The sequence below is a fragment of the Oncorhynchus masou genome, chromosome 28 (assembly GCF_036934945.1).
Source record: "Oncorhynchus masou masou isolate Uvic2021 chromosome 28, UVic_Omas_1.1, whole genome shotgun sequence".
In the NCBI taxonomy this organism is placed as follows: Eukaryota; Metazoa; Chordata; class Actinopteri; order Salmoniformes; family Salmonidae; genus Oncorhynchus; species Oncorhynchus masou.
In genome coordinates this window covers 20,625,938-20,644,466 of record NC_088239.1, presented here as the reverse complement: position 1 = coordinate 20,644,466, position 18,529 = coordinate 20,625,938, and the positions used below count along the sequence as shown (strand labels likewise).

Genomic DNA, 18,529 nt, shown 5'->3' with positions numbered 1-18,529 from the left:
ATAAAAACACATGAAAAAAAGCTTTTGGATAAACTTCCCACGTTGTTTAATGTAAAAAGAGCTACAATTTCAACAAAACAAACGGTTCACAAATATGGCAGTTGACACGTTGATATACTTCCGAGCATAGCCCGCCCCACACTTCAAGATGTCACTGTGCTGTTGAGCGGTCTTTTGTACAATCGGATATAAATTACAAAGAAACCATGAGAAGACACATTTCTCAGACAGTGATTGAGTAAAACATTAGTTTTTGTCTTCTGGCACATGCAGGTGAAAATATGCCATTTAAGATATATATATTTTTGGTGCATTCAATTTCAGACATGATCAGTTCAGTAAATGTCAATATATTCTCTTTCAACCGTTTCATCCCCCTTCGTCTTGCTCAGGCTAAAGTCATAGAGTCACTTACAGTGCAGAACTGTGCTATTTGGGTTAGCTAAGGAGTCAGCTTCCCTTTCAGAGTCTCGCAGGTGCTCCGTGTCCACTTTCTCCTCCTGGGAATGTTTCTGTGGAGCTCTGTGGCCAAGGAATGTCTTAGGAGCCCACTGTTATTAAGTCCATGTTGGATAGGAACGTTAGAAAAATGTTTGTTTATCCTGCCCACCACAGGTCCCTTTTACTACACGTTCTGTGACAGCAGCCTGACCTTCTTCCCGGTCAGAAACATATTCCTGAGGTCCGCCAAAGATGGCAGCTTCATTTTGTCTTTGTTTTTGCTGTAAACATTCAGGAAGATGCCGAGCAGTACTAAAAGTCCACCCCATAGGTACCTGAGAGGAAATGGAACGGAGAAGCGTGTTACAATCTTTTCAGTGCCTTGAAAGTATGACGGCTAAATTGAGCGACTGTAAGCTACGAGAGGTTGAAGATAACACGACTCACTGAAAAGTAAAAGGCTTGGAGAAAAACATAAAGGATAGTACAATCGTCATCGCCTTACGTCCAGTCGTTACTGAAATGAACAGAAGACAGAAAAGTGAGAAACATAACAGCACACAACCTTGAATCTAAGTCTGTCACATCTAATGGATATCTAACTTTGTTGATGAGATTACTTTGACATTTGTTTTGCAGTTAATCTCAAAATGAATCTGGAGGTTTCCAGAATCCTAAATAAGATTAGGTTCGCTCTGATCTGGCATTATTTCAGTAATCTGTAAAATGTTTGTGCTTTAGATTTTAGAGTGTTAGTAAGGTTATCCATACTCAGATTGTAGAAATCTTTTCTGTGGAGTCATATGGTTAGTTAGAACTTCTTTAACTTAAATTTCTGAATTCAACGTTTTTAAAAAGTAAAATACAGACTTTTTAGTCATAAGAAACTATATGGACAGTTCAAATGAACACTTCGACATGAAAAATTACTTTGTGTGGTTCTGCAAGCAAAGCATCTTCCCATAACAGAATGGTCTTCTCACCTGTGACTGCTACCAGGGCTCCAAAGAGTTTGATCAAGGCCAGCACAAATGAAATGCCAAAGTACCCCGTGAGAGAGAAGAAGAATGCATAACCGTATGTTATCACAGGATGCTGAAAGAAAACAAAATATTCAATAGATTGTCATATCACCATCTTTCCCCCACTTCATATGTTTTCGACAGAGCATCAAACAAAATGCTAACCACAGAACTGTCCATGTCTGATCTATTATAATGAAATACACTGAGAGTATCAAACATTAGGAAAACCTGCTCTTTCTATGACATAGACTGACCAGGTGAATCCAGGTGAAAGCTATGATGTCACTTGTTAAATCCACTTCAATCAGTGTAGATGAAGGGGAGGAGTCAGGTTAAAGATGAAGGGGAGGAGTCAGGTTAAAGATGAGGGGGAGGAGTCAGGTTAAAGATGAAAGGGAAGAGACATGTTAAAGATGAAGGGGAGGAGTCAGGTTAAAGATGAAGGGGATGAGACAGGTTAAAGATGAAGGGGAGGAGACAGGTTAAAGATGAAGGGGAGGAGACAGGTTAAAGATGAAGGGGAGGAGACAGGTTAAAGATGAAGGGGAGGAGACAGGTTAAAGATGAAGGGGAGGAGACAGGTTAAATAAAGGTTTTGAAGCTTTGAGGCATGGATTGTGTATCTGTGCCATTTAGACTGTGAATGGACAAGACAAAATATTTAAGTGCTTTTGAACAGAGTATGGTAGTCGGTGCCAGATGCACTAGTTTGTGTCAAGAACTGCAACGCTGCTGGGTTTTTCATGCTCAACAGTTTTCCTTGTGTATCAAGAATGGTCCACCACCCAAAGGACATCCAGCCAACTTGACACAACTGTGGGAAGCATTGGCGTCAACAAGGGCCAGCATCCCTGTGGAATGCTTTCGACACCTTGTAGAGTCAATGCCCCGACGAATTGAGGGCCAAAGGGGGTGCAACTCAATATTAGGAAGGTGCTCCTGATGTTTTGTACACTCAGTGTATAACAGAGAGGGTTCTACTAACCTGAGAGCAAAAGGCCACTGCTGGTCCCAATCCACCTGCACCCAACAGTCCTGTCAATATGTACCCAAAACCGATGGAATAGGAATACAAAACCTTTAACACAATCAAAATGACAGACATAAGTCACATTTCTGAGGTGATTTAGGACACTACACAATTGGGTTTACAATATAAATATAACAAGTTGGTTTTAAGGTGGGTCCTCGGTACCATTTCAGAGTTAGAGCCGTTATGGAGCTTCATGGCTTTCTCCTGCACGTTCCCAATGGCAGCATCAGCGCACAGAGCCAGAGAGATGAGGAGGACCCCTAAAACACCAGACACAACCAGGTTAACCGCCAAATTGCTAAAGAATGACAATAACAGCACAGCAATGGACGTTTCTGAATTGTTGAAACAGCATCTGTACTTTTGGAGTGTGGGAAAACCTATATGTTTGTACATAATGTATGTGGTACAAGGTCAAACTTTTTAGATAAAGCATTATATCTAGTTCTTTAGGAGTTCAAACTCCACATTTAAAAAATACTTTAGTCCCAGCCTAGGTAACAACTACTAGGCTTAATTTGCCCCAGGCTCATAAATGTCAGTATCCTGATTAATTTGATACAGGTTCTCTGTGTATCAAATACAAAATCACAGTGAAAGGATTTGGATGGTGAAAGTAATGATCCATAGTTAAACAGTGTTGTAACAACAGGCTCCTTTACTAATACCTAGATAGATAACAGATTCACATGTTACCGGTTGCATTGAAGTTGGGGGCGACTTTACTGTCAGCTAGGGTGAACCAGATGAGTCCCAGGCTCATACAGAGAGCAGCAGATACATCAGCCAGATTGTAGCGTTTCCCTGAAGAAAACAGAGGAGTTAGGCTACAAAGTCACGGAATTTCTTCATAACAGATGATTAACAATTTACCAGAATAGGAAGAGTTGATTGACAAGTTCCACTTGGATGGAAAGTTAAATACAGTCAGTGGATCTTAGTCACCAGATCTTTCTTCTTGTGATTCGGATTGATCCGACACCTGTCATGACTGACATCCGATCACGAAAACCTTCAAAACAAAAGACAAACGTAACGTTTGGTAATTCGGAGGGCATTTCCCTTTCTGACGAGACAGGGAAACGACAGAATATGTGGCGATAAACGGCGCTTGGGTATTTACCCCCTCCTTATGGGTCAGGTGGAAAACGTAAACACGCCGGCTAGATAGAGGAACTTATGAGCGGCGTAGAAGAGAGGAGAGAAAGGCGCTTCGCCGCTCTGCTCCAGATCCAAGCGAGTTGAGAGGCCTGCGTGACACTGGCTGCAGGTCAGGTGGTGCACATGGCCCATACCAAGAGATTTGTTTTTCTCTCCAACTTTCTCCCGGACTCTTCAACTCAATTAAATCCAAACAGGAGAGAAGAGAGGGTTGAGGTTGGTTGGTGTTGGACACGTAAAATGCAACAAAAAAACAAGAGGAGACTGAGGAGTCTTCCCAAACAGGCCGATAGATGCCTCGGGGGTGACAAGGTGACGTAGCAGGTTGGTCTGGCTTGCTTTCATTCCTCCCTCTGTTCCCCTTTGAAGGGTTCACATCAGATCTCGCTGGCATCCTGAGTGAACGCAGTAGTGTTTCCAACTAGTCCCCCTGGGGGACCCATGGTCAACATCGCAAATGCAGGGAGGGGGAGGAAGGAAAAAAACGAGTGTTTGATCGCTAAGACGTGGAACCTTTATGAAGACAATGTCTCCGAGATGAAAGACAGAGTACTGAGAACTAGGCCTCCTCACCCTGAAATTCAACACTTACAAACAACCCAAAAAACTAAGCATGGACAAAACTCAGAAATAAAAGTTGAAAAGTTGGTCATTGTTTGGAGGTAAGGGCATAACGGGTGTGAGGTAAGACACTCACAGGAGGTTTCTAGAGAGCCTCTCATGATAGACAGTTAGGCTTAACCCCCCCCCCCCCCCAAATAAATAAGTAATGTGTTTAGTTCATTATTACCCGGATGCAAAAGGACAAACATTATTAGGCAGCATTTTCACGTCTTGATCAGGGCCCATATTCATTAAGCGTCTCAAACTCAGACTGCTGATCTAGGATCAGGTCCCCTTCATTTACAATCATTATGATCTAAAAGGCTAAACTGATCCTAGATCAGCACTCCTAATCTCACTCTTCGCGAATATGGGCTCTCATACAAACAAAGATCAACTTCCTTTTGCCACTTGCCTTGAATGAATACGCCTCCTATCATGACAGGAATGAGTTTGCAGCACTTGAAGATGACCTGTGTAGGATAATTCAAGTAACCCAGTGAGGTGTTTGATAGGCCCATGGTCCCCACCGTTAGAAATGCTATGATCATGTACGTCTTCCCTGGTATTCTGCAAAAAGAAAAAGAGCAATTAGCAAGCCTTGTGGGATAACAACAAAAACAAATTACAAAAACTAGCAATACATGGGATTTTTCTGCCATTGAAATCCTTGGATGGGTGTTTTTTTCCAAATAGTCCAAACAGTGTAAGCAAATAAACACTTTCAGTGTAAACATAAACCAGATATAAAGTACGTATAAAAGATAAAGGTGCAATATATTATTTTATAAGATCATCATTGAGAACTAACAATCGCCAAAATAAAAGCTAGACAGTCCGGGAGAATATAATATTTCGGAAAACAATTAATAAAGCAGTATTTGTTTGATTATTATGTTTGAGCAAAAATAACACAGCATTAGCCTTGGCAAAAATGCATAGAATTGCAGGAAATTCGCTTTAAATGGTAAAAATGTATCTCAGCTCCATGGCTAAATACACTGCTCAAAAAAATAAAGGGAACACTAAAATAACACATCCTAGATTTGAATGAATGAAATATTCTTATTAAATACTATTTTCTTTACATAGTTGAATGTGCTGACAACAAAATCACAAAATTTATCAACCCATCTGGATTTGGAGTCACACTCAAAATTAAAGTGGAAAACCACACTACAGTCTGATCCAACTTTGATGTAATGTCCTTAAAACAAGTCAAAATGAGGCTCAGTAGTGTGTGTGGCCTCCACGTGCCTGTATGACCTCCCTACAATGCCTGGGCATGTACCTGATGAGGTGGTGGATGGTCTCCTGAGGGATCTCCTCCCAGACCTGGACTAAAGCATCCGCCAACTACTGGACAGTCTGTGGTGCAGCCATCCTGGATGAGCTGCACTACCTGCGCCACTTGTGTGGGTTGTAGACTCCGTCTCATGCTACCACTAGAGTGAAACCACCGCCAGCATTCAAAAGTGACCAAAACATCAGCCAGGAAGCATAGGAACTGAGAAGTGGTCTGTGGTCACCACCTGCAGAACCACTCCTTTATTGGGAGTGTCTTGCTAATTGCCTATAATTTCCACCACGTCTATTCCATTTGCACAACAGCATGTGAAATTTATTGTCAATCAGTGTTGCTTCCTAAGTGGACAGTTTGATTTCACAGAAGTGTGATTGACTTGGAGTTGCATTGTGTTGTTTAAGTGTTCCCTTTATTTTTTTGAGCAGTGTACATACAAAAGTATATATATAAGTATACTTATATTCAAAAGTATGTGGACACTTCTTCGAATTAGTGGATTTGGCCATTTCAGCCACACCCATTGCTGACAGGTATATAAAATCGGGCAAATGCAATCTCCATAGACAAATACTGGCAGTAGAATGACCTTACTGAAGAGCTCAGTAACTATCAATGTGACACCGTTGTAAGATGCCACCTTTCCAACAAGTCAGTTGGTCAAATTTATGCCCTGCTGGAGCTGCCCGTCGACTGCTGTTATTGTGAAGTGGAAACGGCTCAGCAGCGATGTGGTTAGCCACACAAGCTCATAGAACAGGACTGCCGAGTGCTGTAGTGTGTAAAAATCCTCTGTCCTCGGTTGCAACACTCACTACCGAGTTCCAAACTGCCTCTGGAAGCAGCAGCTTACAAAGCCTAAGATCACTATGTGCAATGCCAAGCGTCAGCTGGAGTGGTGTAAAGCTCACCGCCATTGGACTCTGGAGCAGCGGAAACGGGTTCTCTGGAGTGATGAATCATGCTTCACCACCTGGCAGTCCAAATATTGTTTTGGAGGATGCCAGGAGAAAGCTACCTGCCCCAATGCATAGTGCCAACTGTAAAGTTTGGTGGAGGAGGAATAATGGCCTGGGTTTGTTTTTCATGATTAGGGCTAGGCCCCTTAGTTCCAGCGAAGGGAAATCTTAACGCTACAGCATACAATGACATTTTAGATGATTCTGTGCTTCCAACTTTGTGGCAACAGTTTGGAGAAGGACCTTTCCTGTTTCAGCATGACAATGCCCCTGTGCACAAAGCGAAGTCCATACAGAAATGGTTTGTTGAGATCGGGGTGGAAGAACTTGACTGGCCTGCACAGAACCCTAACCTCAACCCCATCAAACACTTTTGGGATGAATTGAAACGCCGACTTATTAGAGGGGACTGCAATAAAAGTCTGCACATCCATTAGCTCTCCTGGAGGATGATTGACCACCTGATTGACCACCCTTGATGTAAAACATTGCAACCAAATACATTTTATGGCTTTTGAAATAATTTACTCATTCTATATATCAAAGATCCAATGGCTATGGTTGGCTACAAATCTTTTTATTCAGCTGAAGCAAACCTACACATTTTCAGGAAATGTACATTTTCTAGTTTAGTCATACTTATCTTAGAAGTATTTACTTTGCATGCGGACTAGAATGTATTAAGTTGCAATGTCCTATACATTGGATGCCCAAATCAAGTATTTACAAAATAAGTTTTAAAGCCCCATAATCCCAAAATAAAGGCTAAATCAATTTTTTCCCCATAAAATTAATGTTCACGATTCACATGATTCGATTCACCCCGATTGAACCGAATCCCAACTAATACAATGGCGAAGTGAATCATTCATTTTTCAAAAATATTTGTCTAAATTAATAATATGAACTTTGTATGGCCGTATTCAGAGGTTTTTGAGACATGCAGAAAACATTAATACATGCTAATGATAGCTAAACATAACTAAAGGGTACAAGATATGTTTTGAATTGGCTACCTAGTTAATGTGTTCTCTATCATATTCGTCTGGCGCTATGCATGTCCTACACGCAAACACCAATGTGCTAGTGTCATTTGAATCCTGGCTGATGTTGGTTTTTATTTACTTGATCAAATATTTTACAACTGTCCCTAAATAAATTACATAAACAGAAACTATGAAATTAATTTCCAGGACTTTTCGCATTTGATAATTTCCCCAAACTTTTCCTGGATTTTCATGACCGTATGAACCCTGCAAGATGGGGGCCTCTAAAATGTTCTCTATAATTCACCTGCACTGACCATGCCCATTGGCATGCCCACCACCTAAGCCCCTTTTGATCCAGAAAAAAACCTAAATACAGAGGTGTATTCATTTCAGAAACCGTTTACGAACCAAACAGAGCAAAACAAGTTTCTATTGGACAAATGTAGGTAGGTCCCTCCCCGTTTGCTTCCCTTTAAGAAACAACAGATTTGGCGGAATTCATCCACCCCAAGATGAAGTGTTGTTGATATCAATAGGTCTTGAGGTAGATCATTGGTTATATTGTTTGAAGTGACAAGGCACATACTGTAGCAATTAACATACTATTAATAGTTAACGGGACAGAGACTGATCATTCTATGATTTAGTCAATCTCAATCTATTCATTAGTGCTGAATGCCACTAACCATGAAATAGTTAGTCTATTGATGTTATTCTCAAGGAAAGCCCTACTGAACCCCCGTCTTTGTTGGTGAACACCACTCCTACTTTTCTTTGTTTGCTGAAGAGCAGAGGCCTAATTGAACTCCATTCCCTTGTTTACCTTCTCCGTTTGTCCTGTGTGAGCTGCAATTCCACCAGTCCAAACAGGGAGTAGAACCCAAACTGTACCAGGGTGAGGTACCATCCGAAGGGCTTGAAACCCTCCACGGAAAATATGAGCTCCTGAAAACAGCAGATAAAGTCTGATAAGTCTACTTTCAAGCCTGTGGTGAGGTAAATCACGACTTTTCCTGTAGCTTTCCACAGTATCCTCAGTGAGGCTTGCTGATAAAATGTCCCTGCTTAGCATGTGTCAACAACCAATTGTATGGTGAATCTGTCAGTCAATCAACCAAATGTATTTTTTAAAGCCCTTTTACAACTGCTGTTTACATCTGTGATGTCACAAATAGCTTTACAGGAACCAGGCGTAGACCACAAAGAGCAAGCAGAACAGAAGTGAAAGCACAGTGGCCAGGAAAAACTACCTAAAAGTTAGAATTCTAGAGCAGAACCTGGCTTAGAGGGGTGGCCCATCCTCTTCTGCCAGTACATGGTAGATATTAAGAGTACATTTAGCCATTAATTAAGGCCAGATTGTGAAGAACGTGTAAAACTGTCATATACAGTAGTCTTGCCATAAACTCAAAAATACTATCCGACTACACCTACATCAGGAAGGACCATTACAGCAGCCCCATGCCTAGCTGCTTTTAGCTAGGAATTAGCTTACAGTAAAACGGAATAGTCACCGGAAGCTAAATACTTACTCTGCCGATTGTCTGTAGGGTTGGTCCTTTTGAAGGGGGAAATTGAGAAAAAAACATCTAATAGAAAATGTAAAAATAAAAATAAAAAAAGACTTTCCAAACGTGGTTCTGTTGTTAACCCACTTCCTCTCTGCTTACCTCATATCAAAATAAAAGCCTTGTATGTGTGCAATACCTGCACAAAAAAAGCAAGAACTTGTGGGGGACTTATATTTTGACATGACGTAAGCTGAGAAACTGCTCAAATAAAAAAACATATTCATTAATACATTGTTGGGTTTGGAGAATGGCATTTCACTGTACTTGTGCACGTGACATAACTTAACTTGAAATACTACAATTTACTATAGAATACTACAGTACTTACTATAGAATTCTGTAGTAAACTGTAGTATAATGTCATTTTGTCACAATACCAGAATTTTGACTTTATACCAGGTTTTTCATTTTGACTTTATACCAGTTTTTATTTTATTTTGACTTTATACCAGGTTTAGTATCACAATTAGGCCGGTCACGATACCAACATTTTACAAACGATACCAGGCCAAGAATGACGATAGTGAGTACCATCGCGATACCACGTGGCAAAACATTTGTGGCCTCGCATCCTGTTCTCCCCGTCCCCCAAAAACCTGTCACTGAAATTTACACTTCAACTCAAAACAACACAATGAATTTAACTTCACAATGTATAATAGAATACTGTATAGAATGGCTGATTTGCTTATATTTGCAAAGGGCTACCTATGATTTGGCTGGAGGAATGGGAGGAAGTATATATCAGTGGAGGCTGCTGAAGGGAGGACGATTCATAATAATGGCTGGAACGGTGCAAATGGAATGGCATCATACCACTCCAGCCCTTACCACGAGCCCGTCCTCCCCAATTAAGGTGCCACCATCCTCCTGTGATATACATGCATAATGATCTGCATGTCATTGTGTCAGTAAGGATAAAACATTGCATGGAACCTTCTTTACTCTTCAGTTAACGCAGACACACACTCTCCTTCTCATGAGTAGCAGACCCTTTTCCTTTCTTCCCGGGCCAATCAAATTAGCCTAAACCTACTGTCAAGTTAGCAGGTTGTTAGCTAGCTAAACCAATAACTAGCGACCCGGGATTAGTTTAATGGTTTGTGAAATTATATAAAATGCGCACAAATCCCAATAGAAATAAAAAATAGGCGTCTCCGGTAATATGGGTATTTTTTTTTAACTGTTTAGAGACAAGACGTCTGTCGTGGAAATTTCCTCTATTTACCAAATCATGGGAGCAAACCACACACACAAGTCAGAGTTAGTTATCAAAGTCCAACTTTAATTATATGAGCTCTATCACAAAGCCTGTGACTCTCAGATCAATTCAGTGTCTATCAATGAATTCTCTGAGAGTCCCTTCCACATTGCAACTGAGATCCTTTAATAGCAAAAAAACACACATAGCCAGACAGCATAGACATAATAAATCGTTCAGCTTTGTCTCCTAAACTATGTTATTTTCTCAAACTCAGAACCATAAACCAATCCTCCATATCAACAGGCATATATCAAATCCATCCTATCTTGACAAGATCACAGAGACACACTGACTGGCACACAGACATTGTGGAGCCAAGAGATACACGCTTGACCTCTCCCCTCTCTCTGGCCCAAGCAACTTAGTCTTGACATAGAACGGATACTGCAACCCCGCCACAGTATTATACAAAAACAACATTCTGATGAGAAGTAACTTACAAACATATGATGAACACCAAAACATCTTACCTATGTTACCAACCAATTCTGATTATTCCCCAACACGTCTTCTCTGCTGTAAAGCTGAAAGCACGCCGTGTCGCCAAGCACTGCTCCATTTTCCCTCTCTGACCCTCAGAGGATGCATGACATTGAACTTGCAAAGCCTACTCAGACTGATCTTTGTCATTTCATCGCCTGTTATGACCATGTATCAACCGTGCCAGCTTTGCGCTCTGCTCTAATGTAACAAATGTACAAATCTAACAACAGGGTCTGAAAGTGGAATAGATGCGCGTGAAGAGCGGACGGAGAGAAGCAGGTGAGGGCTGGTAGAGGATGCAGCTGGCTGTTTACAGCTGCCTCACAGTGATATGCCATGAAAGTAAAGTGGATATTGTCGGTCCTGCTCATATAAGAGACTAGTTAGTGGCTGTTGCTTCAACTAAACTGACTTTATAAACATTTTGTAATAGGCGCCAGCAGGTTCTTTGGATCGGTAGGGCTGAAAAGGTTGGTAGTATCATATGAAATCGTACTAAGGTATTCTAAAATGTTGGTATCATAAGTATCATGACATTTTGGTACCCATGATATTACCATGGTACTAGTATACCGTGCAACACTTATGACAACACCATCACTATACTCATTTCCAAAACGATACCACAACAACAAAAATAACACTTATTAGCCAAAGTCACAAAATGGCACTTCATCCAGACAGATAAACTCAGCTTCCACTGTCCAATCGTTGGGTATCTTTGGAGGTTAATATCATTACATTTGAAACATTTTATGTCCATTTTTTGGAGACAGCCAGGTATGCATTAATTTATCAATTATACAGTCATACAATCAATTTGAAAGTGTTTTTACCAATCTAACTACAAAACAACATAAGGGTAATCATTTATTTCATAGGTAAATCTCTACTGATAAACTGGGTAAATCGAGATGTAGACTAGGTCTATTCACAATACAGGTGAATGCATAGTATTCAATAGGAGTGTGTGCATGCATTGAGTTGAGCCTGTTTTAGCTCTCATTTCATGGCGCTACAGATGACAAACAATCCATTTAGGACTTATTGTATTGGCAACTACTAGGAGAACATATTGGACAGCATTTTCAAAGAAGAAGCAATCTCTTATTTTAGAAAAGTGTGTTGTCTCTTTAAGAAAGTAGTAATTTGCGAGGCAAAATGTAGCTGTAGAATCTGACTTTGTGGCTATGGAATCTAGTGTAAACCAGACGTGATGTGAGGGAGACAAAGAAGTGAATGAGTTTTTAGTGGCGAGGGGAACAGAGTGAATTAATTAAAAAAACAATCAGCTTTGAAATCAGCATATTTTGCACTATGGTATCACAAACAAAGTACTAGGGTAGTGAATTGATGTTGCTTTAGCTGTAAGCTAGCAAGTAAAGTTAAACTACAATTAACGCTGGAAGTTACCAGCATCGTCTTACATTGTAAAAATACGTTTAGCCTATATGGACATTGTTTTGCGAACAGTAATGAACAGTTTCAACATTTCTACATGCCGTGTTGCATTATTCAAGTGTGTTAACTGCTGGGCAGCATGAGAGGGGAGCTAAGAATGCAGCCCAGACAGCTCTAGCAATGAATGAGCATGTCGAGCAGGTTCTTTGCACTCTAACAGGGCCACACCGATATACATACTTGGTCCTCTGAGTCAGGTGAGACACATTAGACAGAAGTAGCGAACTTTACAAAATTCTAGTACCAAACCGGTTTGTATAGAAAAAGTAAACACTACAGTATTGTCTACAAAAGAATGCTAGTAAATGCTACAGAAATGTCAACAAATACACTACAGTCCGCAAAAATATATATATTTTTTTACTAGAGTATATACTACAGTATTTAATTTGCATATACAGTGGGGCAAAAAAGTATTTAGTCAGCCACCAATTGTGCAAGTTCTCCCACTTAAAAAGATGAGAGAGGCCTGTAATTTTCATCACAGGTACACTTCAATTATGACAGACAAAATGAGAAAAGAAATCCAGAAAATTACATTCTAGGATTTTTAATGAATTTATTTGCAAATTATGGTGGAAAATAAGTATTTGGTCAATAACAAAAGTTTATCTCAATACTTTTATATACCCTTTGTTGGCAGTGACAGAGGTCAAACGTTTTCTGTAAGTCTTCACAAGGTTTTCACACACTGTTGCTGGTATTTTGGCCCATTCCTCCATGCAGATCTCCTCCAGAGCAGTGATGTTTTGGGGCTGTTGCTGGGTAACACGGACTTTCAACTCCCTCCAAAGATTTTCTATGGGGTTGAGATCTGGAGACTGGCTAGGCCACTCCAGGACCTTGAAATGCTTCTTAAGAATCCACTCCTTCGTTGCCCGGGCGGTGTGTTTGGGATCATTTTCATGCTGAAAGACCTAGCCACGTTTCATCTTCAATGCCCTTGCTGATGGTAGGCTTTGTTACTTTGGTCCCAGCTCCCTGTAGGTCATTCACTAGGTCCCCTGTGTGGTTCTGGGATTTTTGCTCACCGTTCTTGTGATCATTTTGACCCTACGGGGTGAGATCTTGCGTGGAGCCCCAGATCGAGGGAGATTATCAGTGGTCTTGTATGTCTTCCATTTCCTAATAACTGCTCCCACAGTTGATTTCTTCAAACCAAGCTGCTTACCTATTGCAGATTCAGTCTTCCCAGCCTGGTGCAGGTCTACAATTTTGTTTCTGGTATCCTTTCAGACAGCTCTTTGGTCTTGGCCATCGTGGAGTTTGGAGTGTGACTGTTTGAGGTTGTGGACAGGTGTCTTTTATACTGAGAACAAGTTCAAACAGGTGCCATTAATACAGGTAACGAGTGGAGGACAGAGGAGCCTCTTAAAGAAGAAGTTACAGGTCTGTGAGAGCCAGAAATCTTGCTTGTTTGTAGGTGACCAAATACTTATTTTCCACCATAATTTGCAAATAAATTCATTAAAAATCCTACAATGTGATTTTCTGGATGTTTTTTCTCATTTTGTCTGTCATAGTTGAAGTGTACCTATGATGAAAATTACAGGCCTCTCTCATCTCCTTTTAATTGGGAGAACTTGCACAATTGGTGGCTGACTAAATACTTTTTTGCCCCACTGCACCCTGCCCATCCCCTCCCTCATGTCCCAATTTGTCACCGGTAAGTGAAAAACCTAAATGCCAAGTATAGACCATATATTGTGTAAACTATGGGTATAGAAAAGAGCAGAAGCTCTGAACTCTTCGTTTGCTGTTTTAGTATTTCTCCAGTAGATTTCCTCAAGGAGAAAGCTCCCCACTTCTATGTCAAAGATAATAAAACAAAAACATATTGGTAAATACTACAGTAATATCTCCAAAAACACTACAATAAATAGTACAGTGTACCATACTAGTTTGCAAAAACACTACTGTAAATACTACAGTATACTACAGTCCGCAATTACTATAGTATATACTCTTTCTTTTTACTACAAAATACTATAGTAAACTGTAAATACTACGGTATACTGCAGTAAATACTACAGTATTCACTAAAAACAGCACAGTATTCACTAAAAACACTACAGTGAATAATACAGTATTCCTACCATAGCATACACTATAGTATTTTTGAGGAACTGCATGGGTCTACAATAGACCCACGTTCTGTTAAATTCTACCTTCCATTAGCTGTTTTTTCCCTCAAATTCCCCCTGCATAAGGACCAAGCCTACAGACATAGTAAGTATAAATAAAATGTTATATTTCAGCAACACTAGCATAAATACTAGCATTGCTAAGAGCAGCTACCCCATGCCCTAATATCTGAACACTGAAGTAAACAGCTGAAAACAGTTGCAAAACGTTTCACAACTGTTTCTATTGGACAAATTCAGGCAGGCCCCCCTGTTCGTTCGCTTCTGTTTGGTTCCTAGTGAATACACCCTAGCTCTCGAAAACTCTTGGCGTCATTCTGCCTTCTCCCTACAGTTCTCAGCCATTAGCTTCGCCCACGACAGCCTCAAGTGAACTACAATCCTGATGCTGTGTTTTAACATTTAGAAACGTCAAAAATCATCACATGCAATACGGCTATCAAAAACATATGGTCCTTATCTTGCACCAGTGAGAAAGAATCCTTCAAATAAAAAACAAACACTTACTGTAGCAGTTTTGCACAGATCCATACTACACTTTTGCTTCACTTCCCGAGTTACGCTCACACACAGGTCTCTTGTCTACTGCCTGTTTTCAGAAAACAAGCACTGTAACATGGAGATATGGCCGTGTAGGAACACTAGCCCTAACAAGGGTGTGTATCAATTTAACCTTTCATCTTTTTTGTATTATTTCTTGCTGATATGTAAGATATGGTCCTATGCTTCCAAAACCGCAAGCGATGCATTAACAACCCCCCCCTCCCCCCCAACAGAAGACGCCTTCATCCAATTATTCTTATGTGTAATCTAATGGACCTAAGAGTCATGATCAAGGGCTAACTACACCCCTGCTTACTTGTAGGTAGCCATAGATGAGGTAAAAGAGGAAGACACCCGCCGTGCAGATGCAGAACTGGGTAGCTGTGTTGAAGCTGCTCAGGTTGATGCCTAGCACTCTCAGCTCCTCCACAGACTTAATGTGCGGAGACATCATGACCTCGCTGGAAGACGGGATGGAGATAGACAGGTGCTTCCGGGCGTTGTTGTAGTTCATCAGGCCGAATTTGGCACTCATTGTGTCTGGGGATCAAATACAGTACTTAGATAGTTTCAATACTTTGCTTTCTGTTGCAAAATGATGTCACAGGCTATATACTAAGGGTGGGAAGATGAAGAAGAAAATTGGTCTGTGTACTTGTATGCATAGTAGCCAACACGTTATTGTCTGTATCAGGTATCTATCACCGATACACATTGACCGATTCAAAACGGGCATAGCTAGATAGTAAGCTAGGGAATTTTACCTGTAACAAACAAGGACAACAGCGCAATTATCCGATATCCGTGGGCGTTTCGGGATTTTACTCCTTGAGATATACAGCACTACTAAACTAGCTAACTATTTGATTGAATACAACAATGACTAATTGCTAGCTACTTAGATAGCCAATCTACGTATCTAGTTAATAACAACTGCAGTGAGTTGAAGCGTGGGGAAAATCCTAAAACAACCACTGAACATTTCAAAACACCAACATTTGACATACATTCGAACTTCGACTTTATTAGCAACAGAGCTATTTTCTGCAATTCAAAATTACATTTGGCTAACTTCCTTACAAGCTTAACTATAACGTTTTATTTTTTACTTTAAATTCTTACTAGCTACCTGGTTAGCCGCTACAAGCTAGCATGCTAGCTGAACAAAACTTCCGGGTTTGAAATGTGAATGCTGCGTTGTTCTTCAATCGATTCGGATTATTATAACGTTTCCAGGCGTGACGGATCCATGCTTTTAAGCTATTGTATTGACATTTTAAGTATTTTGATGCGAAAAGACCTGTAGCACATTTGCTAACTTGCGAACCGCTGCTGCTATCTCCTGGCAGCAGCCAACAACTTCCGCTGAGTGTGACTCGTCTCAAACTATGACCTCATTTCCCATTGGTGGAGGGAACAACACCAGGTCAGTTGAAAAATGAAATGCACCTAGCTACATTCGTATTGTAGCCTACTCAGTCAGTGCAAAACAGAAAAAAAAATTCTCATCACATCGTGCATTATAGTTTGCATTGAGAAGTTTGGTGTTATAGATATATCCACACCCTACCTACCTTGTCCAGCGCTGGATGGTCTATAACTTCTTAAACACATAGGATTACTTAATGTACACACCGGTCTTCTTGTGTGTCTGCAATTCATTTGTAAACAGCAGAACCAGTCCTTCCAGACAGTCTACTTTTCAAGGAACTGGAAGGTAAAATGCTTATTCATATAATTCTTTCTTGTTTTGTGTTTACTTTACTTTGTGTTTACTTTTTTTTTTGCAATTCAGCAAATGGTGAAATATGAACTCACTGGACATTATTGACAAGAATCCCAGATAGAACATGAATTGCATGATTTTATATGGCACTATTGCTCACTAAATGCACCCTTTGTGCTGTTATTTTTGATTTTTTGATTCAATGACAACGAAGCAAAACCAGAGGCAAAACTTTGACATATCCCTTGTCTGACCGAGAAGGACCGATCCTGTCCTGTGTTTGATGTTGACTCTCCACAGGGCCTTAACAGCTCAGATCCCCTCTTCCCTCTGATCCCCTCCCCCAGCCCCTACTGTATCCCTCTGCCCTCCCTCCATCCCTCCTCCCTCTCCGAGCTGTCCAATTCTCTCCCTCTCCGAGCTGTCCAATTCTCTCCCTCTCCGAGCTGTCCAATTCTCTCCTTCTCCGAGCTGTCCAATTCTCTCCTTCTCCGAGCTGTCCAATTCTCTCCCTCTCCGAGCTGTCCAATTCTCTCCTTCTCCGAGCTGTCCAATTCTCTCCCTCTCCGAGCTGTCCAATTCTCTCCCTCTCCGAGCTGTCCAATTCTCTCCTTCTCCGAGCTGTCCAATTCTCTCCCTCTCCGAGCTGTCCAATTCTCTCCCTCTCCGAGCTGTCCAATTCTCTCCCTCTCCGAGCTGTCCAATTCTCTCCCTCTCCGAGCTGTCCAATTCTCTCCTTCTCCGAGCTGTCCAATTCTCTCCCTCTCCGAGCTGTCCAATTCTCTCCCTCTCCGAGCTGTCCAATTCTCTCCCTCTCCGAGCTGTCCAATCTCTCCCTCTCCGAGCTGTCCAATTCTCTCCCTCTCCGAGCTGTCCAATTCTCTCCTTCTCCGAGCTGTCCAATTCTCTCCCTCTCTGAGCTGTCCAATTCTCTCCCTCTCCGAGCTGTCCAATTCTCTCCCTCTCCGAGCTGTCCAATTCTCTCCTTCCCGAGCTGTCCAATTCTCTCCCTCTCCGAGCTGTCCAATTCTCTCCCTCTCCGAGCTGTCCAATTCTCTCCCTCTCCGAGCTGTCCAATTCTCTCCCTCTCCGAGCTGTCCAATTCTCTCCCTCTCCGAGCTGTCCAATTCTCTCCCTCTCCGAGCTGTCCAATTCTCTCCCTCTCCGAGCTGTCCAATTCTCTCCCTCTCCGAGCTGTCCAATTCTCTCCTCTCCGAGCTGTCCAATTCTCTCCCTCTCCGAGCTGTCCAATTCTCTCCTTCTCCGAGCTGTCCAATTCTCTCCCTCTCCGAGCTGTCCAATTCTCTCCCTCTCCGAGCTGTCCAATTCTCTCCTCTCCGAGCTGTCCAATTCTCTCCTTCTCCGAGCTGTCCAATTCTCTCCCTCTCCGAGCTGTCCAATTCTCTCCCTCTCCGAGCTGTCCAATTCTCTCCCTCTCCGAGCTGTCCAATTCTCTCCCTCTCCGAGCTGTCCAATTCTCTCCCTCTCCGAGCTGTCCATTCTCTCCCTCTCCGAGCTGTCCAATTCTCTCCCTCTCCGAGCTGTCCAATTCTCTCCCTCTCCGAGCTGTCCATTCTCTCCCTCTCCGAGCTGTCCAATTCTCTCCCTCTCCGAGCTGTCCAATTCTCTCCCTCTCCGAGCTGTCCAATTCTCTCCTTCTCCGAGCTGTCCAATTCTCTCCCTCTCCGAGCTGTCCAATTCTCTCCCTCTCCGAGCTGTCCAATTCTCTCCCTCTCCGAGCTGTCCAATTCTCTCCTTCTCCGAGCTGTCCAATTCTCTCCCTCTCCAAGCTGTCCAATTCTCTCCCTCTCCGAGCTGTCCAA

General features: G+C 41.7%; 1 protein-coding gene across 2 annotated transcripts; it reads right to left on the bottom strand.

Moving 5' to 3' along the window:
- Positions 1-22: 22 nt before the first annotated feature.
- On the bottom strand, positions 23-16,365 carry slc35b3 (solute carrier family 35 member B3). 2 transcript variants are annotated; one of them, XM_064941527.1, is made up of 10 exons: positions 16,110-16,365; positions 15,297-15,520; positions 8,338-8,459; positions 4,679-4,833; positions 3,196-3,303; positions 2,662-2,759; positions 2,452-2,544; positions 1,425-1,536; positions 889-958; positions 23-776 (listed from the first exon to the last, which is right to left on the bottom strand). In XM_064941527.1, exons 2-10 carry the CDS (start codon positions 15,513-15,515, stop codon positions 626-628), a joined length of 1,128 nt encoding a protein of 375 aa, XP_064797599.1. In that variant the 5' UTR covers positions 15,516-15,520; positions 16,110-16,365; the 3' UTR covers positions 23-625. The 2 variants fall into 2 exon arrangements, with proteins under 2 accessions (XP_064797599.1, XP_064797600.1); XM_064941528.1 differs by lacking the exon at positions 16,110-16,365 and adding an exon at positions 15,745-16,090.
- Positions 16,366-18,529: the final 2,164 nt, after the last annotated feature.